The sequence below is a fragment of the Hermetia illucens genome, chromosome 2 (genome assembly GCF_905115235.1).
Source record: "Hermetia illucens chromosome 2, iHerIll2.2.curated.20191125, whole genome shotgun sequence".
In the NCBI taxonomy this organism is placed as follows: Eukaryota; Metazoa; Arthropoda; class Insecta; order Diptera; family Stratiomyidae; genus Hermetia; species Hermetia illucens.
In genome coordinates this window covers 124,786,596-124,808,830 of record NC_051850.1, presented here as the reverse complement: position 1 = coordinate 124,808,830, position 22,235 = coordinate 124,786,596, and the positions used below count along the sequence as shown (strand labels likewise).

The 22,235-nt window shown below is 42.0% G+C and overlaps 1 protein-coding gene across 1 annotated transcript; it reads left to right on the top strand.

Annotated features, from left to right (window-relative positions):
- Positions 1-1,936: 1,936 nt before the first annotated feature.
- Positions 1,937-20,237, top strand: LOC119648841. The gene is made up of 2 exons (XM_038050716.1): positions 1,937-3,447; positions 19,511-20,237. Exons 1-2 carry the CDS (start codon positions 2,209-2,211, stop codon positions 19,844-19,846), a joined length of 1,575 nt encoding a protein of 524 aa, XP_037906644.1. The 5' UTR covers positions 1,937-2,208; the 3' UTR covers positions 19,847-20,237.
- The last annotated feature ends 1,998 nt before the right edge of the window (positions 20,238-22,235 follow it).

Sequence of the window (22,235 nt, the reverse complement as noted above, 5' to 3'; positions counted from 1 at the left end):
CTGTATAATACAAATATCGGTGAGGTAACTCTACATAACACATTAATTGTGGCAGTTGAATTTTTAGAACACATTATGGTCATGCCTTGCGTTTAGAGTTGACTGACTGACAAGGAAAACTGTGAACGAATCAGAAAGTAGACGGACTCGATCTGTTTCAAAATTCAGGGGGCACAACTTCTTATTACTCATAGTAAGCGAATTGTTGAATCTGATGCAAATTCAGATGATGAACCACTCCCAAAAATTCTAGCTAGAACACCTGAAAAGTTTTCTTTATACTTTTTTGCCGAAAGGGCTGCTCAGCTTCAAAGAAGAAAATATGTAGAGGCAACGCAAAAGTGCGATAATCCGATTCCGTTTACCCTCTTCGCTCTCCTCCCTTCCGTTTCTAAAGTTTTGTTGAAAAGAAAACCTCACTGTATCGATTGACACGAAATTTGGCCGGGAGGCAGAAACAATGAACCCCAACCCATGTGGTAAATTACATAGCTGCACGTGGACTTTAAGGTACACCTAAATGACAGGTGCAAATTTTTTTTCCATCGAATATAAATATCTGTATTAAATGAAAGGCCTCGATTAATACTTTTCGAAGCAGATATTGGGGAAGGAGGTTGGGATTCTGAAAGAGGACGCTACTATCCTACCTCAACAAATCTGAAAAAAATTGATGGTCTATGGTCCACTAGGCCTGAAAATACTCTTCGAAAGTTGATAATAGTATATTTTTTCATTTTGAAAATTTACTGCGAACCCCCCTTAAGTTTATCCTAGATATGTAAAATTTTAGGATAGACTTCAATAGGATATCAATCATACTGGAAAATTTGGTGGAAATCCTAGTATTATTTATAAAGTAATAGTAGGTCTAAGTTGCTCCTTTCGTGTCAGGTAACTACTCGCTAAGAGATAAAATACCAGTACAACGTCGAATTGAATATCGTGTCTATTCAACCTATTCAACCGAGCTACATATAAATAGAATCATGGTTTAGCTAAATATGCTTACATTAAAAATCAACAAAATCTTTCATACTTGCTTAGCTCTTTTCCCTGTGCAACCTTAAATATAATAATTGTCTAGTGTCTTTTCTAATTCGTCTAATTATGATGTTTTATTGCTCCAGTTAAATCTACATTCTCTCTACCATCCAGTGAAAAAAACTTCAAATGCAAATAATAATTTGCCTTAACTTTTAATTGTTTCATGTTATAGAAACCCAGAATAATTAAGGAATGAACAACATCAAAGTGGGCCTTCAACAGCATCTCCAAACAACCAGAATTTATTTTAAACAAAAAGGTCTGAAGAGAGCTTCTGAGATCGAAGAGGTTATGTTGGCACTAAACACTATTTGATGATTTATTTTGTATCCTATTATATTTTTTATGCCTGCTTTAATATTACATTAGCTAACTCTGACCATATTTCATCACTAACTAATCACTAATGCTCTAACTGAAGCTTCATACCTGCATTCTCAACTACATAGTAGTTTTGATGTTTAATCACAGTTTTCGGGTTCATACATTTAACTGACAACTTTAACAAACGACTCTTACTTCAATTTCGATATACAACACGCTGTTATCCGTTCAGACAAAATGCAAACTATCAATTAAAGAAATTTAATTAAGGAATAAATGATAATAATGAGAGTGAAATATTCAAATCAAGAATTTAATTTGGAATTGCATTTACATATTTTGTACCCATTTCCTAAAAGATTAAGATGATTAGTCAACATCTAAAAAGATGTATATCTTGAATATGCAATCTATTCATTTTTATAAACACATTCGGACAGCGTAACACATTCAGCAAAATCCCATTCAAATGAATTCATAACTGCTCCTTGCAGTGTACCCTTCGTAACGATCTCAACCGCGACAAGGGTATTCAACGGCTGGCGTAGGGTCTTTTCTTGAATTGAACATTTTGTTGTTGTTTGGTGTGTGCCCCCTTTTTATCTTCGATACCGGTGAGTGAGCAGATGTAAGTCAAAGTGGCAGACACGGGACACGGGAACGCCAGCCGCCTAGCAGCCTGGAACCTCAGTACATTTGAGTTCGAGGACCCGCACAGTTTACTTTTAAGTCCGACCTAAGATACGTATGCACTCCCATCTCAGCATTAATGTAATTAATTAAAATCGGATTTCTAACTACATTTTCGCATTGATTGCACAACTAATCTGCTTGAGAATGTCGCGGCATAACTACACCAATCCGGCGTTTTGCCAAAAAAGTGAATTTTATAACAATAGTTCTAGCGGCCGAAGTCAGTGCATTGAACAGGAACGCGATAATAGTGTGCGAATTCAGCGAAGTGAATCGACGCGATCATTTCATGCTGCAACTAGAAAAGGGAGTGGCCTTCCAACCACAGGACGGCAGCAAGTGCGGGCTAATTACAGTCAGACTCCTCCAAAGCCGGGTCCTAAACCCCACAGTGCGAAAAATGAACAGTTTGGAAACCGAACGGGTAGTGGTCGATATGCCCTGGTTCCGGTTGAAGAATTACCATCCTCTAACAAAGGACGTTACGCTATTATACCAGAGAGCGAACGCAACCTCCTGCAGCGTTTTAGTAAAAGCCAAGACTTTTTGAACCGATACGATCATTTGCCTGTTGAGGATAACGACCGAGCTACTTCGTTCGATGAACAATCGGATACGTGCATGAGCCTTCCGCCCATTACATCAAACTACGAAGGTGGAAAAATGAAATCTGCCTTTTCCAGTGACTTCGGTAGTAACTATTTCGTTTTGGTTGATCAAAAGAGCAATCAACGGTATACAGTCGTCCCTACAGCCGAGGACGAGGAAATCGTGGACAATCATGAGATCATCCAGATGCATAATGGACGTGCCCATCGGTATGCAGTCATCCCCAACGACGAAGAAGAAACCTGCCTGAGTAATCCAGACATCGGCCCAACAAATAACAGCTACGCTACTATAAACGACTCTCCCCGCCAACCTCCGCCGTATTCATCGACACCACGAAAAATGGCTGCTCCATCACGTTCACAAACTGGGACACCTCTAAAGAACCCAATTGCTACTCAAAAACTTCACGATATCTTATCTACCCCTCGAAAACAGTCATTACAGCGTAGCCAAAGTACACCTCGAATTGCATCGCGCAGGTATCAGAGTACGCAGGTACTTTCGACCCCACCTAAGCATGAATTCACGCCACAGCGCCTACAGTACGAAACAAAACAGGCGTATTTGGAAGCAAGGACAACAGCCGTTATCACCCCACGTGTGGCAAAGACACAATGCCGCGAAGAAGACAACTACAGTGTGGATAAATCGTGGAACAATACAAGTCATCAGAAGATCGCTAATGCTACAGCTACTATTGCAGTGGTTTCGCTCATGTTGATCCTCGCCGGAGTAATGAATTCAGGATTATCCTTGTATATAATATCGAACGTAAGTATATGCACAGAGAATCTTTTTGAAAAACAAGGGGCGTGATAAATTGTAGTAATTGATAAGGCGTCTGGAAAAAGGACCTTTGAAACAATGACAAAATTTTTCAACACCCAGAGATTTTTACAAATCAATTTACTTGACGATTTCTACTATCATTATCAACATATATGCGAAACTATTGCAAATTTTAACTTATAAACATCCTTTAAAAAATGTTCCATTAAATATGTCACATTGACACCTTTGTATATGTCCATCACGTCACTTTGGGAGATATTTAAAACTTACCACTGGTGCCTATCATACGGTTATGTGAGATTCTGACTCACTAAACCCCCCACGTGCTGCGCTTTCCACTGGAGTACAATCCGACATTACTTCCCGTGTTGGTATTCCCCATTTTCCTACGAAATCCCTCAGGCTTTACTATATTGTGGGTTATCTTCATAACCTTTTCAAACTTCTGAGTTAGTAGGCGCTCTGCGATATTCTCCGGTGATGACGAGACCGAAAGTACCGCTTTGTGCGCACCGAGTCTCTCTTTTTAAGGGTTTGTGAAAAACAAAACCTTATTAAAAACGAGTCAATGTCTGTCTGTTTGTCATACGCACTTTTCGCAGAAACGGTTGTACCAAGCTAAATTGTTCCATACATACAAAAGATATAGTCGTGTCGGGTATCAAGTAGTACTTTCCGAAGACGGTACTCGTTTTTACATTAGTTTTACAGGAGATTGCGGGGGGTCGAAAGTGATTATTTCTTTCACGCACCCATTCCCCGAAACTACCCGCCCAAAAATTTAAAAAAAAAACATGAAACTGCCCCTATACGTTGTCCAGAACTGAAAACACCCTGCGTACCATAAACTTAATAATAGAATCTTACTCTGCTTTAGAAAGTTCACTAGGAACCCACATTAAGTTTACCCTGGGTCCATAAAAATTTGACTATTTGTGAAGCATTTGACTATGATATGAAAAAGTTTGGTGAAAATCGCACCATTAGTAACAAATCTACAGTAGCTCAAAATTTTCTCTTCCGTGAAAATTTACTGCAACTCAAAGCACTTTCCCCAATTTTTAATCTTTTAAGATTTTTTGTAAAACAAAACCTTATTAGACTCGGTTTACTGTCTGTCCATCTATCCATATGTTTCTTTACATCTGTTGGAGAGGTGAGGAGTGCGGGGACCGAAAGTGTTTATTTCTTTCAAGGACCCATTCTCAGAAACTACCCACCCGAAAAAGCTGAAAAAATCAAGAGGCTGCCACTATATAGTGCCTAGACAGCGAAATAGTAAGACGAAGATAGAGTGGTTTTAAAGTTAGGGGGTAATCCCGCTTTAGTTATAATAGGTCAAATTTGTCGATTCTGTACAAATTCAAGACTTTTAATATAAATATCACGCGAAAGTGGATATTCTCACATAACATATGCACATATTACATGCTGGATTCTAATGACACAAATGTCCACTCAAATATTTTTATATAAGAAACCCACAAAACCTTTCATACCTGAAGCGTCCAGCTTCCGGTTTCCAAACTTCTTCTTTTGTATAATTTCTTCTTTAAACCAAATACTCAGACAGATATTATGTACAAACTAAACAAGTCCGAATACCGGCGCTTCAGACATAAAAGCTTTGTGATCATCTTATGTTTCTCTTTTCGCAGACAGCTATAAATTCAAAACATTCCTTCATATATCCATTTCCAAATTTTTAGATATATCCACATTTTGAAGGCGTAAATATTATGCTCATCCTAAACAAACATTGTCTATTAACACATTCTGATGCGCACATATATATATACGCACATCATCATCAACGACGCAACAACCGGAATCCAGACTAGGTTTGCCTTAATAAGGAATTCCAGACATCCCGGTTTTGCGCCGAGATCCACCAATTCGATATCCCTAAAAGATGTCTGGCGCCCTGATCTACGCCATCGCTCATCTCAGGCAGGGTCTGCCTCGTCTTCTTTTTCTACCATAGATATTGCCCTTTTAGACTTTCCAGGTGGGATCATCCTCATCCATACGGATTAAGTTACCCGTCCGCCGTAACTTATTGAGCCGGATTTTATCCACAACCGGACGGTCATGGTATCGCTCATAGATTTCGTCGTTACGGAGGCTGTGGAATTGTCCATCGTCCCTCGAACGCGGCCAAGGGTTCGCAATTCTTCTTCCTAAGAACCCAAGTCTTCAAGGAATACATGGGGACTGACAAGATCATTGTCCTGTACAGTAAGAGCTTTGACCCTATGATGAGACGTTTCGAGCGGAACAGTTTTTTTAAGCTGAAATAGGCTCTGTTGGCTGTCAACAACCGTGCGCGGATTTCATCATCGTAGCTCTTATCGGTTGTGATTTTGACCCTAGATAAGAGAAATTATCAACACTCTCAAAGTTGTAGTCTCCTATCTTTATTTTTCCCGTTTGACCAGTGCGGTTTGATGTTGTTGGTTGGTTCGTCTTCGGTGTTGACGTTGCCACCATATATTTTGTCTTGCCTTCATTGATGTGCAGCCCAAGATCTCGCGCGCCTGCTCGATCTGGATTAAGGCAGTTTGTACATCTCGTGTGGTTCTTCCCACGATGTCGATATCGTCAGCATAGGCCAGTAGTCGGATGGACTTAAAGACGATCGTACCCCTCGCATTTACCTCAGCATCACGGATAACTTTCTCGAGCCCAGGTTAAAGAGTACGCACGATAAAGTATCCCCTTGTCTTAGATCGTTGTTGATGTTGAATGGTCTTGAGAGTGATCCTGCTACTTTTATTTGGCCTGCACATTGGTCAGGGTCAGAATTCTCTCATGGCCGTGTACAGTTTTACCCTGGCTATGCTGTCATAGGCAGCTTTAATGTCGATGAATTGATGGTGCAATGTCCAACAGTTTTTCCATCGCTTGCCGCACAGAGAAAATCTGATCTGTTGCTGATTTGCCTGGAGTGAAGCCTCATTGGTATGGGTCAATAATGTTCTGGGCATATGGGGCTATCCGGCCTAGGAAGATAGAGGAGAATATTTTATAGACTCAGCGATTAGCACAGAGAAAATCTGATCTGTTGCTGATTTGCCTGGAGTGAAGCCTCATTGGTATGGGTCAATAATGTTCTGGGCATATGGGGCTATCCGGCCTAGGAAGATAGAGGAGAATATTTTATAGACTCAGCGACTCAGCAACGTGATACCTCTATAATTGCTGCACTGTGTGATATCTCCCTTTTTATGTATGCCAGATAATGTCTCGTTGCCAATTGTCAGGCATTGATTCGCTGTCTCATATCTTGAACACAAGTTGGTGAACCACTGGGTGTTAGTGGTCACCTCCATATAAAACCAATTCGGCAATAACTCCATTGGCTCCTGGTGACTTATGATTTTTAAGCCAATGAATTGCACGGACTGTTTTTTAAATTCTTGGTGGTGGCAATTTGTCCGCCATCTTCTGTTGGTGGGACCTCCAACTCGCCAATGTTCTGGTTGTTCAGTAGTTCATTAAATTACTCAACCCATCGCTCCAATATGCCCACTCTGTCGAAAATCAGATTTCGCTCTTTGTCTCGGCAGAATGAGCATCCAGGTGTATAAGTCTTCATCGTGCTGAATTATTGGTAAAACTTCCGCGCCTGGTGCGGTTGCTCCCTGTATTTTTCGAGTTCACAGACTTGGTTCTCCCAGGCTCCCCTTTTCCGTCTGTGAAGTCGCTTCTCCGCTTGCCAGAATTCGTGATAAGTCGTCGCGCGTACCCGCATCCTTTGAGAATGCAACATTACTCGGTAGGCAGCATTTTTCCGTTCCATTGCTAGCTTTCATTCATCGTCAAACCAGCCGTTCCGACTTTTCTTGTGGTTGGGGCCAAGTATGTTTGTGGCCGTAACGTTCTTCAGGTGGTTGTGAAGACCCATTTGTTAATGCTTCATCTCCAGGATCTCTGTTGACGCGGTTATTGCGGCATCCATTTCGCCCTTATAGGTTTTGCGGAGCCTCACCTCATTGTCAAAGGGCATCCTGGGTGGTGTTGCTTTTCATGCTCGGAGCACCATGTCAACAAGATAGTGATCCCAGTCTACATTGGCCCCCTATATGTGACATTCATCAAGGCTGAGAGGTGGCGGCGTTCGATCAACATGGTCCCGTCTGGAGAAGCCCACATATGTTTGTGGACCGCTTTCCGCGCAATCCAGGTACTTCCAACAACCATTTCGTGTGACACTGCTAATTAAATAATCCGCAGTCCGTTATCATTTGTATTTTGATGTAAGCTATGGGAGCCAACGTATCGGCTGGCTGTTAAAATCCCCAAGTATGATTTTGATATCATATCTGGGACAAGCTTCGAGGATTCGTTCTGCTGCCTCATAGAAAGTATCCTTTTCCGACTGTGCAATCTCCTTTATAGGGGCGTGAACGTTAATGAGGCTTATATTTCTAAATTTGCTTCGCAAGCGCAGAGTGCGTAGCCGTTCGCTTATGTTTTCAAAGCCGATAACAACAAGTTCCATTTTTGACTGACTAGAAACCTACTCCGAACACATGGTTTACTGGAAGACCAGTATAATAGATGGTGTAGCGACTCTTCTCCAGGAAACCGGTCCCTGTCCAACGCATCTCCTATAAAACTGTTACATCAGCCTTATATTGAAACAGGGTATCGGCTAGCTGCTCATCAGCTTCATCTCTGTACAGGCGCACATTCCATGAGAAAATACGCAAATCGTTATTCCTCTGTCGTTGCCGGGTTCGTCGTTGTGTTATCCGTCCAGTCCGAGGCTCTTGTTGTGGCTTCCCAACCCAACCACCAACTTGGAGCACCAGCTAGTACAATTTGTCCCGTTTTTAGACGCGGGAGACTCGCCGTCATCCTTCACCATCTGCAGCTTTTCGTTAAGAAAGAGCTCCCAGAGGTTACCAGGTGGAGGTGGAAATTGGGTTTGGTAGTAGAGCTGTTGGTGTTGGTTCAGTAGCCGTTTCCCAGGTTTTATGCTCCATCGTGGATACCAATCCACGTTTCGCCCTAGGACCTATACTTACCCTATATACCCACATACCTATCTAAATTGATAACACCCATCTGAATACTGACGTAGATAATTATCGATCTGGATGGAACACTACGCACAAACAAATTTTGTGGCTGGTCCGATTCGATCGCGGAGTGGAGGCAATCTCTTAAAACGTTGCCTCGCGCCTCCCACCTGAGGAGCAGCCTGGCTGAAAGTGCTTACGGGTGGCATTTTGCTATATTTTCGTTTCACACAAAACTGAACAAGGATATGAATTAGTGTTTGTTGCTTGAAAAGTACATATTGACCACGGATAGGCTTCAAACAGAATTGTGTCTTATATTAAGGGGGTCATCCCGTGTGAAGGCCGTTTTTTCTGGTTTTTTTTAGAAATTTTTTGTGAAAAACTGGATAAAGATACAAATACGAAATTCACCATACATTTATTAATGTCTTGAGCGTGCATAGTAATTTTTCCACCCCGATCGCATAATTGGTTCTAGAAATACAGGGCAATTTATACACCCATCTCCAAAAAAAGGTAAGGATCGGCATAAATCTGGCATGTTACTTATCACGTGTTTAACACTATAATTTCCGAACGACTCCGAATATCAAAAAATCACTTTGCCTATATATTCTACACTATATCTAGATATAATTGATGCCAAAAAAAAATTAGATTCCGCGAATCCGACACACGGGATGACCCCTTTAACACTTGCACTGATGCCCAATATCGTACTTTTAGAATCAACCTAGGGGGGTCGGGTGAATTTCTAAAATATAGATATACGCTAACTTTATTTGAACATACATCGTAATGAGATGTATTTTTAGACCTAGATTTTGTATCGATGCATCACTGTGATTTTTTTTTGAGATTGTTGGGGTGGCTTAATTCTGAGAACGAGACCTGTTTCACTTTTCCGGGCACACATTATGAGTCCTCACATCCTTGTGTCACCCAATGTATAAACGACTCACTTTCGAAAAGTACTAATTGAACCCTTTCATTTGATACTCCAGCCAATGGTCAATATTCTGTGAAAAAAATTTTGCTCCTCCCTTTCGCATATATGGGAAACCCCCTTTAAACCCAGCATAAAGTGATACAACTCGTTGCACGTGTAGCAGTTCACAGATCACATATCTCACCAAATTTCATGTTGAATGCTCTAGCCGTTTCGGAGTAAATCTTGTTGACAGATGGACAGACAGACAGCCAAACGGACGGACAGACATTGAATTGATTTTAATAAGCTTTTGTTTCACACAAAATCTTAAAAAGGGCGTTTAGTGAATATGTATCCCGCCAAGATTAGGTAGGAAGAAGTAATTGGAATTCAATCAAATTTGCACATTATATTAGTTATATTTCGGACAAATTTTGAGAATTTTTTCGAATAAGACAAAAATAATAAAGTTACGAGGCATTAGTGCGTTCAAGGTGGTAACTCGAATTCTCCAATTTCAGAACGTGTAACGACTCCAATTTTTATCAGAAACCAAGACGGTTTTAATTTTACATTACTTACTTTTTAAATAGTCAAAATTAAAAATTTTGCATATGTTCAAAGAAATTTAAATTTTTACCATTTTTTCACTAATTATGGAAAAAATGGTACGATATTATCCACGAGGTTGGTTCATATTTTTCGTAGTTTTTTAAAAAAATTATATTTCCAAATTTCATAATGATCGGTTCATTTCCGCAAATATGAAAAAAATAATTTTGATTGAAACTCGCTGGAAAAGCCCCGTTCGGATATAAAGCCATTTCGCCCTTTTAATTACAAAACAAATACAGTTAAAACATTCGTACAATGGACTGACGCTAAGTATTTATAAATGCCCCATTTACATAACGCTATAAGTTTACGTAAAGACATAAGGCGACTACCTCCTGGGTCATCGAGCTTGAGTCTGCACCCGATATCACTCAGTTCTACGCTCATAAAATCTAAAGGAATATGAATTTCATTTTGAAGTTTCTGCATCATATTCTGGGATATTTAAGGTAAGGATCCATCCAATAAAAAAGTCGATTCTGAAAACCTCCTAATCTGGTTGCCATTGGTTTCGCACCCTACCTAGCATCTCTGCCGTGTGTTGATACAGGTACCTTGTTGGAAAAAAGCTCGTCCTCCATTTAGGATGTGATCCATAGCCAGCACGAAAAACACCACAGAGGCCGACCGCAAATAACAGAGCAGCAGGATGATTTTTAGGAAAATTCATTCCCACAAGACTACCCTGATTCCAATGCTATAAGAGCAAACCTTAAGTCAGGTACCAATTGAGACCAATTGAGGAAGCTATGTCACAACATGTTAATCATGGCAGATACCCTTGCCTCTGTAATCTCAGTATGTGAAATTACCGTCCGATCCGGTTACTTTCCCATACCATGAAGATTTTTGAACGCATTCTTGACAACCGTATTCGCGAAATCGTTGAAATAACCGTGAATCAAGCCGGATTTGTCAAGAACTGTGGAACTACTGACGCAATACACGCTGCGCGATTACTCATGGAAAAACACCGTGAGAAGCATCGCCCTCTTTACATTGCCTTTCTGGATCTAGAGAAAGCGTTTGACCGTGTACCACACGAACTCATCTCGTATGCTTTACGACAACACTTCGTGCCAGAAGAACTCGTGCGCTGGGTTCAATTGCTCTACCACGATCCGAAAAGTAAAGTTCGAAGTATGACAAAACCGCTTCGTGTCTCTGTTGGTGTTCATCAAGGAAGTGCCCTCTCACCACTCCTCTTTGTCCTTGTTATGGACACCGTCACACAGGATATCCAACGTCCAGCGCCCTACACACTGCTTTATGCAGATGATGTTTTCCTAGCATCTGATAGCAAAAATGATCTCGAGCAACTTGTTCAAAAATGGAATAATCGCCTCATGCAACACGGTCTCAGATTGAATCTAAACAAAACTGAATTTTTGACGACCGATCCCCATGAAACAGGCATAATCACTGTCAGCGGCAGTGATCTGCCCAGAACTGAGCGATTTAAATACCTCGGGTCAACGCTATCAGCCAATGGAGAACTGCCTTATGAAATTGCTTCACGCATTAACGCAACCTGGATGAAGTGGCGTTCCACAACTGGTGTCCTTTGTGATCGACGTATCAACGAACGTCTCAAATCTAAAATTTACCGCCATGTCGTCCGTCCAGTCGCTCTCTATGGTTCTGAGTGTTGGCCGACCATAAATGACAATGAACGGCGTCTTGCGGTAATGGAGACGAAGATGCTACGTTGGACTAGTAGCGTCACACGTTTAGATCACATCCGAAATGAGGATATCCGCGATCCTTATGGGGTTGTACCGATCGTAGAAAAGTTGTGAGAGAGGCGTCTTCGATGGTATGGTCACGCAATTCGTGCAAACGAGAATTCACTTGCCAAGATTGGTCTGAACATCGAAGTCGATGGTAAACGACCAAAAGGCAGACCTAAGCAACGGTGGCTTGATACGCTGGATGGGGATTTGAAAGCCTCGATTGCACCCAGATCAGGCATTCGATAGAGCCAAATGGCGAAACCGATCACGACGAGCCGACCCCGCTTGTGAACGGGACAAAGGCTGAAGTAAAAAAAAAAAAGTTTCTAGTCGATTGTGACTCCGAAGTACTTGAGCAATTTGAATAAATATTTGCTTGGCAGCTTTGATCTTGATGCGGCGATCTTGTTAATAGTTAGACCCCGCCAGTAGGTCACTGCTCCTCATTAAGGATCTAATTCTCGAGATATCGAAGATATAATCTCTTCGAGATTAGATGCACCTTGGGAGTAGTGCGCAAGACCTTTTTCTTCTGAATCGTGGCTTGAATGACCATGTGCTAAAGGTATTTTCTCCCAGAATGAAAACCATTCCTCAAGTTAAATATTTTGAATTTAAGATTTAGGTTACATTAAACAGAATGTATCTCCTCCAACTGGAAAGACAAAGCTATCCCCAAAACTGAACGGGTAACGTCTTTGCAGGGTTCAGCTTTCCAAGACGCAGCTTAGATCATTGTAAGTGGGGTCCAATGTAGGAAATAACCACTTTCAACCCGAAAGTTTTGTTTTTGATTTCCCGGATTGAGATGACACCAATCCCGTAATTTGTGTCTGGGTTGGCCTGCCCATACATTTAACTTTATTTTATAAGTTTATTGATTGTACGCCACATTCCTCAGGAATTGTTGTTCGCTCCACCTATCCTTGTCGAGTAAAGTTTCTTATTCTACCTTTCGCGTTTTATTACAAAAGGACTGGCATGGTTGTATCGTCTTGGAACTGATTGTCTTCAGGTACAAAATTGCAGTCCCGATTGATTTTTTCACAAGTTAATATTAACGTCTGGTGTTTTTCTAGCTGATAAGCTGAATGCCCATGTGAAAATCTTTATAATCTGATGAGTTTTATCTCCCTTTTCTCTGTACCTAATATCATATATGAAATTAACTGAGTTATGGATACTTTCACAGATCAACCAAACGTTGTTTCTGGCAAGCAGATATTTCAGCGTTTGCTTTCTGCTCCAGAAATCTGAGCGGCCCTATAACGTTGTCTTCCTAGTGCAGTTTACAAATTAGGCCATTTGCCTCCCGGGAAAAATTATCTTTCATTCAAGTTTTCTTTTTTTCTTTGTGCGGTTTGTGCTGTATTTAACATCATGTTCACATACCTTGACCATATGTGTTTTGTCGCCACGATGATAATATCTTATCACTCTCGTGAGATTATGCCCCATCACAAAACGGCTTTGCATTCGAAGAAGGCAAACAAAGTTCGATTGAAAATAAATGCAAACAAAGTCAAGGTTCTCCGTATGACCCGTCATATCAAACCTCCTATCTGCGTTAATTCGCAGAACAATGCAGAGGGAGTGCAGGCTTCTCCGGAAGTCTCTAAGGAAGTTGGTTCATCAAATCTGGTCGGCGCGCAGGACAATTATCCATGGACGATGTGATCAGTCAATTCCAATTGCTCTCCCAAGATGGCCGACGAGTCGATCTCTTCAAGAGCACTTGATGCAGAACAGTAGAGGAATTGAAGCGCTTTTCAACGAACCGTGAACAACCCAGTTGTACTTGTGGATATTCCTCTGTTGGAATATTACTATATTACAGCTTTTATGATAGCTATAAACTCTGGTATTTTAAGAAATAATCCGAAGTTTTATTCAGCTTCTCGTATATAAATATGAATCTGTACACTTAAAGTATCTTATATTAGAAAAACACGAAACCCATTCATTTTCGAAACCCGTTTCAGGCGATGTGCACTTTGCCTTATTTAATATGTGGGCTCATTTTTACATTTTTAAGTTTCACAGTCCTTCCGTTTAGCTTTTGACTTGCATGTATTGGGAGCCCAGTTTCTCCGGCCACATTATGCGTTAGTCCCTTTTATAGAAACAAGTTCCATGGCTCTTCTCCTCGTCCCCCTTTTGTTATACAGGATGAGGCATATGTTGCCAAAGACATTATCGGTTTGGTCGGTCGATCCTCGTTGACTACAACAAAAAAAAATGAAACCTGCTGTTATCGGCTTTGAAAACATAAGCGAACGGCTATGCACTCCGCGCTTGCGAGGCAAGTTTAGAAATATAAGCCTCATAAACGTTCACTCCCCTACAGAGGAGACTGCAGAGTCGGAGAAGGATACTTTCTACAAGGCAGTAGAACGAACCCTCGAAGCCTGTCCCAGATATGATATCAAAATCATACTTGGGGATTTTAACAGCCAAGTAGGGAAGGAGCCCGTATTCAGGCGATACATTGGCTCCCATAGCTTACACGAAAAAACAAATGGTAACGGACTGCGGATTATTCAATTAGCAGGGTCACACGAAATGGTTGTTGGAAGTACCTGGTTTGCGCGGAAAACGGTCCACAAACATACGTGGGCCTCTCCAGACGGGACCACTTTCAACCAAATTGACCACGTGTTGATCGAACGCCGCCACCTCTCAGCCTTGATGAATGTCAGAACATATAGGGGGGCCAATATAGACTCGGATCACTATCTCGTTGGCATGGTGCTCCGAGCTCGAATAACAATACCACCTAGAATACCCTCTGACAATCAGGTGAGAGTGAACACTGAAGCCATCCACAACACAACCCTCCGCGACACCTATAAGAGGGAAATGGATACCGCAATAACCGCAGTCAACAGAGGACCTGGAGATGAAGCATCAACAAATGATCTTCACAATCACCTGAAGAACGTTATCATGGATACGGCCACAAACATACTTGGCCCCAGCCGCAAAAGGAGTCGGAACGGCTGGTTTGACGATGAATGTAAGCTAGCAACGGAACGGAAGAATGCCGCATACCGAGTAATATTGCATTCTCAAAGAACGCGGGTACGCGCAGAGACTTATCATGAACTCCGTCGAGAGGAGAAGCGATTTCACAGACGGAAAAAGGAAGCCTGGGAGAACCAACAAGTCTGTGAACTCGAAAAGTACAGGGAGCAACCGCACAAGGCGCGGAAGTTTTACCAACAAGTCAGCAGGATAAAGCCTTATACACCTCGATTCTCATCCTGCCGAGACAAAGAGGGAAATCTGATTTCCGACAGAATGAGCATATTGGAGCGATGGGTTGAGTACTTTGATGAGCTACTGAACAACCAGAACATTGGCGAGTTGGAGGTCCCGCCAACTGAAGACGATAGACAAATACTGCCACCACCAAGTTTAGGAGAAACAGTCCTTGTAATTCATCGGCTAAAAAATCATAAGTCGCCAGGAGTCGATGGAATTACAGCCGAATTGGTTAAATATGGAGGCGACCAGTTACACCAAGTGGTTCATCAACTTGTGCTCAAGGTATGGGACAGCGAATCAATGCCTGACGATTGGCAACGAGGCATTATCTGTCCCATACATAAAAAGGGAGATATCACACAGTGCAGCAATTATAGAGGTATCACGTTGCTGAGTACCATCTATAAGATATTCTCCACTATCTTGCTAGGCCGGATAGCCCCATACGCCCAGAACATCATTGGCCCATACCAAAGAGGCTTCAATCCAGGCAAATTAGCAACAGATCAGATTTTCTCTTCACGGCAAGCGATGGAAAAACTGTTGGAATATGGACAACAGTTACACCATCTGTTCATCGACTTTAAAGCCGCCTATGATAGCATAGCCAGGGTAAAACTGTACACGGCCATGGGAGAATTCGGTATTATTATTATTTTGTTAAGGGAAAGTCGCACCGCGTCCTTGAAGAACTATTGTGCCCGAGAATTCGGTATCTCGACGAAATTAATAAGACTGACTAGGCTGACCCTGACCAATGTGCGAGGCCAGATAAAAGCAGCAGGATCACTCTCAAGACCATTCGTCATCAACAACGGTCTACGACAAGGGGATGCGCTATCATGCGTCCTCTTTAACCTGGCCCTCGAGAAAGTGATCCGTGATGCCAAGGTAAATGCAAGAGGTACGATCCTCTTCAAGTCCACCCAACTACTGGCCTATGCTGACGATATCGACATCATGGGAAGAACCACCCGAGATGTACAAACTGCCTTCATCCAGATCGAGCAGGCGGCTATCGGGAGAGATCTTGGGCTGCACATCAATGAAGGCAAGACAAAATGTATGGTGGCAACGTCAGCACCGAAGACGAATCAACCAACAACATCAAACCGCACTGGTCAAACACAAACTCGAACAAGAATAAGGATAGGAGAATATAACTTTGAGACCGTTGACAATTTCTCCTATCTAGGGTCGAAAATCACAACCGATAACAACTACGATGATGAAATCCGCGCACGGTTGTTGTCAGCCATCAGAGCCTATTTCAGCTTACAAAAACTGTTCCGCTTGAAACGTCTCACCATAGGGTCAAAGCTCTTACTGTACAAGACTATGACTATGTATTCCTCGGAAACTTGGGTTCTTAGCAAGAAAAATTGCGAACTCTTGGCCGCGTTCGAGAGAAGAATCCTCCGAAGAATTTTTGGCCTCCTACATGAGGATGGACGATTCCGTAGCCTACACAATGACGAAATCTATGAGCGATACCATGACCGTCCGGTTGTGGATAAAATCCGGCTCAATAGGTTACGGTGGGCGGGTCACTTAATCCGTATGGATGAGGATGATCCCACCCGGAAAGTCTATAAGAAGACGAGGCAGATCCTGCCTAAGACGGAGCAATGGCGTGGGTCAGGACGCGAGGCAGCTTTTAGGGATATCGAATTGGTGAACCTCGGCGCAAAACCGGGATGTCTGGAGTTCCTTATTAAGGCAGGCCTAGACCGGATACCGGTTGTTGCGCGGTTGATGATGATGATCCTCGTTGACTTCGTCGTCGTCGAGGTACTGCACCCTATTTCGAGCCTTCACTTTCAGGATGTCTTTCCTAAAACCATCTCGACGCATCGATCACTTCCTCCTTTTTTAAAATTCGAGCAGTGATGCTAAATCTTTATCAATTGAATCTGCCAAGCGCTTTCGAAGATTTCCTACCGCTCATGGTCCTATGTATGCGAATCTCATCCATATGCTGAACGTGGCCAGGTCATTATAAGTTGAAGTTTTAGTAATTTGGAGAATTCAGGGTCGTCATATAGTTGGTACAATTCATTCGTCAAGTTAATCTACACTTTCAGGCAGGCAGGCAGTTGTTGGCCTAAGTATATAAAGTTGTCTACTTCGACTTGCTTCGTTTGCTTTTTTGCGGGTAAAAATCTGCTTTGCTGATGTGAGAGATTTCGCCGTATGTACCCACAGGCAATTTTCGTACAACCTGCCCCAGTGTCAGATTGAATAGTAGAAGTGCCAGTCCATCTTCTCGCTTTGCACAGACGTTTATTTCAAACGCATCTGTCAGGCTATTGTTGACTCTGACCTGCGTTGTTGTGTGGCACATTGTTAGTCTGGTAAGGCTAACCAGTTTTGCTGGAACTCTCAAGTCAAGCATTACTTTGTGCAATACATTTCGTCCAATACTGTCATATGCCTGCTTGAAGTCCACGAATATTTCATGGGTATCGTTGTTGAATTCCCAGCATCTTTCTAGCACCTATATAACTGTAAATAGCTGATCAATGGTCGGTCTTCCAGTCCGAAAACCTAATTGGTATTCACCGATCATCTTATCGGCGTTCTTCTCTCAAAAATTTTTGTGAAGGTTTTATAGGAAATACAAAGTAATGAGATACCTTTCTAATTGTCACACGTAATTGTCACGTGTCAACTTGTCACCTTTTTTGTGGATAGGACATATCATACTTTTTTCCACTCTTGTAGAGTGAAGAGAACCAAATTATAGATAGCTTTCATGATTCCTGGACGGCCTGGTTTGATGAGCTAAGGGAACATGTCATCTACACCCTTGCGCCTTGTTCATTTTTTGACATTTGATCGCTGTCTTTATTTCCTCCAATTTTGGCGGTTCAATTCTCCCATTATGCTCAACCATAATTCTTGTGAGTTGCGGTGATAGATTTGTGTGTAAGTGGTTAACGAGTTCTTTGAAATAGGATGCCCATCTTTCACGTGATTCACTTTCGTCCCCGATGATTTCTGTTTTTACAGAGAGTGGTTTTGGATTGGCATCCACGCATTACGCTCTTCACTACTTTGTAGGTTTGTCTTGTATTGTTGTTCGCTATGTTGCCGTCAATTTCCTTCAATTCGTCGTCAAAATATTTCCTTTTTTCCTCCTTGACTTGTTGTAAATTAATCTCACTGCTTTTGCATATTATTATTTAGTGCTTGACTTTAATAACGTATTTAAGAACAGCTCACCTATTTAAAATCGCGGTATTTCTAGTCAAAGCTTTAAGAATCGAAAACTCAATACCATCTTCGCCGCTAGAAGTAATTTTTATTCAGCATATATCGGTATTTCGACAACAACTTGTTCCCTTCTTCAATGCTGGGTATGGGGGTTCCCGAAATATCGATATATTGTATAATATTCGTTGGTGCAACAATCCATATTGAATCAGGGCCTTGAAGTGTTTTAAATAACTTCACTCAATACCGTAGCGGTATACTACAGTACACTGTAGGAGGCAAAGTGGTCAAAATTTATGGAAGGACGAAGCCGGCTACGGTTTCTTACCAGAGCAGAGGCAACTCTTCAGACGCTGCCTCACCTCTCGCCTGGGAGCCACGTGACCGGAGCAGTTCGGAAACATACGCTTCCTTTTATAATTCGCAAAACACGACAAGGGTGCGAATTCTATTCAACGTAAATCCGTCCACATTTCAGACCAAAGCTTGGCCGGAGCTAGACAATTTCTTTAGGGATTGGGGAGTCCTAAGTCCGCATCCACTTGATGCCGGACCGGCAGCGTCTGAAGAGTTGCCTCTGCGCTGGTAAGAAACCATTCTGCTCTCTTTCCTATTAATGAAATATTTTCCCTACTTTTGAATTTTGTATCTAAATGATGATAACCTCCTCGGACTCTTACTAAAACGGTCGATCCATTCCATTGATCTTCCCTAGGATCGGTAGAGCGAACCTCCAGAGTAGCATGCAGGATGAACCTCAAAATATGATAGAGTCCATTCTATTTAAATGAAAAATTTAGAAAATGATTCTCTCTTATTAAATCTAAAATCCAGTTCCCTTCAGTTTATTTCCAAAATTATATACTTATGAATATAATTTCATAACATACTTGAAGTTAGTTGAAAAACTCTTAATGATGGTAAACCTACCTTTGTGAGCCGATATGTAATAAATAAAATTAGAAATTTTGCAGGTGCTATTAACGAAGCTACAATACGTGTATCGATTCGAAAATTATTCCACCTGAAAACATATAATTAAAGAAGTTTGAATTTCAATATTTGTGAATCAATGAAAGCCCACCTCCACCAAATAACCTCGTTTAGATGCATTCGACTTCATACACTTTCTGATTACTTCAGCACGTACAGGTTCATCTAGAAAATAATTATTATTTCTACATTATCTAATAACATTCAATTACAATCACGGGACTACAAACTAATTAAAGTTTATTAAATAATTGCAGCTTGGACGGTCGTACTACTTAGAAATTGGCGTTATATCAGGATTTGCTGCAGCAGCGCTGGGATTTCAAGGATTTAAGTCCAGACATTGTGACTGGCTTCCCAATCGTAACTACAGCTCAGGATACATTCTGCTCACCGTCTTCTCCCTGCTTCAGTGTTGCGCCCTGCTCGTATTGATGGCCATTCATCCCGATCCAGGAACCCCCATGCACGACGTTACAAATGGTGTGATTTTAGGATTATCCTCGCTTACGTTGCTTCTCATCAGTTTAGGTGTAATTGCATCAAGATGGTGTCATTCGCCCCCGCCAGACAATCGTGTAGATGTATATTAAAATTTGTTATACTTAGTTTAAGAAATTATGTAATTTATGACTGTCAGTTTTAAGATGGTGCTTTTGTATTAAACAAAGACCGGAAAACTATTTGTTCAGAGCAATTACCAAAGCAACCTTGAAGATTTTCGTTGATATTGGTTAATCATGTTGTGAAAATGATATGATTCGAAATTCATAATTGAACGGAAGTTTTTAAAATTAGCAGATAATTATTTGTAGTTTAAATATAAACAGGGTGTCTTTCGAGTCAAATTAGAGGTCTAAACTATTTCATTCATTAGAGAACGTTGAAACGTTAATTTTGAAATGATATTTGAATTTCAACCAATTTTGTATTCTATATGATTATCTAAGAATTGTTTATATTTTGTAAATAAATCTTTGAAAAGAGGAAGACATGCATGTTTCCTTTACAAGAAACGGCTTCATAGATCTAAGTTAATAGAGAGAAAACTGAAGGCCAGTAATGATCAAAATGAGAAACTCGAAAAACATTATCTTTCAATGCTGCTCTTTCAGCGACCCAGTTCACCACGTACCAGTTAGCCTCCGACTTCAGCATTTGCTCGACAATGTTCTAAAGGCTGGTGTTCATTTTCGGAGTATCTTCCAGGCTCCTCCTCTCTGAGCAAAATCGTGAACAATAGTAGATGACATTCTCCGGGTTTTCAGATGTACAATCGTATTCAGAGCAAAACCATTAGCCATTAGCGTACATTTTAACGTCTTCAGGTTGTTTCGCAATCACGACTAGATCGTCCGGCAAAGCGATTATCGCGACCTCTTTGGCACGGGAAGGACAAGCACCCCATTGTGTATTACGTTCCACAAGAGAGGACGCAAGACTAAGCCCTGTGGTACTGCTGCAATGACGATGTTCTGCTTACGTGCCTCATCCGCATCATACCAAAGTGACCTTTCCGAGAGATAATTTTTGAAGAGCTTAGTCCACTAATAACTTGGGATGCCCCGTTTTAGCCAACGAGCATTTTATCTACGCCCAGCTGATTAAAGTGAATGCATTTTTGGCGTCCAATGTTACTACAAAGCAGTATTTATTGGAGCATATCGGATGCCGAACCAACATCAAAACCACGTCTACGGGATCGATCGTTTCGGTCTGGTTTTATCAGGGGGTTCAATGGCTCCACTGGGATTTTTTTTTGGGAGTGGGGTAGGTGAATGCGTTTACAAACAGAGTGTTGGACTCCTGCAGCAATACGCTGTTAGACTACCAACGAAACACCTCCCCGTCATCAGAGAACTAGCCTGAAACCCTTTGACACATTACTTCGGGCTAACCCTCCCATTCTCCCGGCTGTGGGAGACTTCAAGTCAGGGAATTTCTTTCACCAATGGGAGGAGAGGGAAAGAAGGGAGTTGTTAGTACAGGGAATTCCGTACCATCCGATCCCTCCGCCGGTCGAGTTCAATCTTTTTCGCAATAAGAAGAGCCCGAACATACGCAATACGATTCCAGTCGCCAGCGCTCTTCAACATCTCCCTGACAATGTTGTCAGGAGAGAGCTCCCTGCGTCTGCATAAAGCTGCTGATGAAAGCCGTCCCATCTCTTGCAAGAACAAAAGGTGTGTTTAGCATCATCCGCCACCCCATTGCAGCACACAATCAGGAGATCGCGCCTTCCCAATCCTGTGCAAGTAACACTGAAAACATCCATCTTAGCTTAAAAGTTGTATAAGGAAGTAATCAATCTCACCGGGTCTAAATTGTCCATAACCTGCGCAGTCCATCTGCTCCTTGGCTCATTTTGCCAAGAGAGTTGCCACTCGGTAGGGATGCATTGACGTTTTTCACCGGCAACCACCTCTCTTAAGCTCTCGCCCTAATGGGGTAGATCAATTTGCACTTCTTGGCAAGGAAGGCAACGGGGATCACTCCCGCGATCACCATCACGGCCGCTTCGAAGACGAAAAGTGCGATAAGCAGGCGCCACGCGCAAAGCCCCCGTCTCTACACTTAAGCAAGGCGCTTACGATGCACCTCCTTTTCAAGGGCATCACCCCATATCTCGGTGCCATAGAGCAGAACCGACTGCCTTGCTGCCATATGGAAACACCTCCTAATAGATATGGGGCCCCCAACATTCGCCATTAGCCGATTCAAGGCCGCGACTCCAGCTGGAGTCCTGTCTTACGAAATTTAAGGCAGTTTTGATATCAAGCGTTATGAGGACCACTATCTGTCTAGATCGGCGACTGTGTGGCTCGGCTCGATGAACCGCATCTACGACCTCCATGATAGCATCTCCCTGTTCTAAACCCGAACTGCCTTGGGGATAAGTCCCCGGCAGCGCGGATCGCTTCAGCGAGTCTACTCCTGATGAACTTCTCGAGCCTTGCCAAACATAAATAGCGGTTGGTATGT

Excerpts from the sequence above, each read along its gene's own strand:
- LOC119648841 (XM_038050716.1), top strand. The coding sequence starts at position 2,209 with ATGTCGCGGCATAACTACACCAATCCGGCGTTTTGCCAAAAAAGTGAA. Across the intron at positions 3,448-19,510 it reads CCTTGTATATAATATCGAAC|CTTGGACGGTCGTACTACTT; the intron begins GTAAGTATATGC and ends AAATAATTGCAG.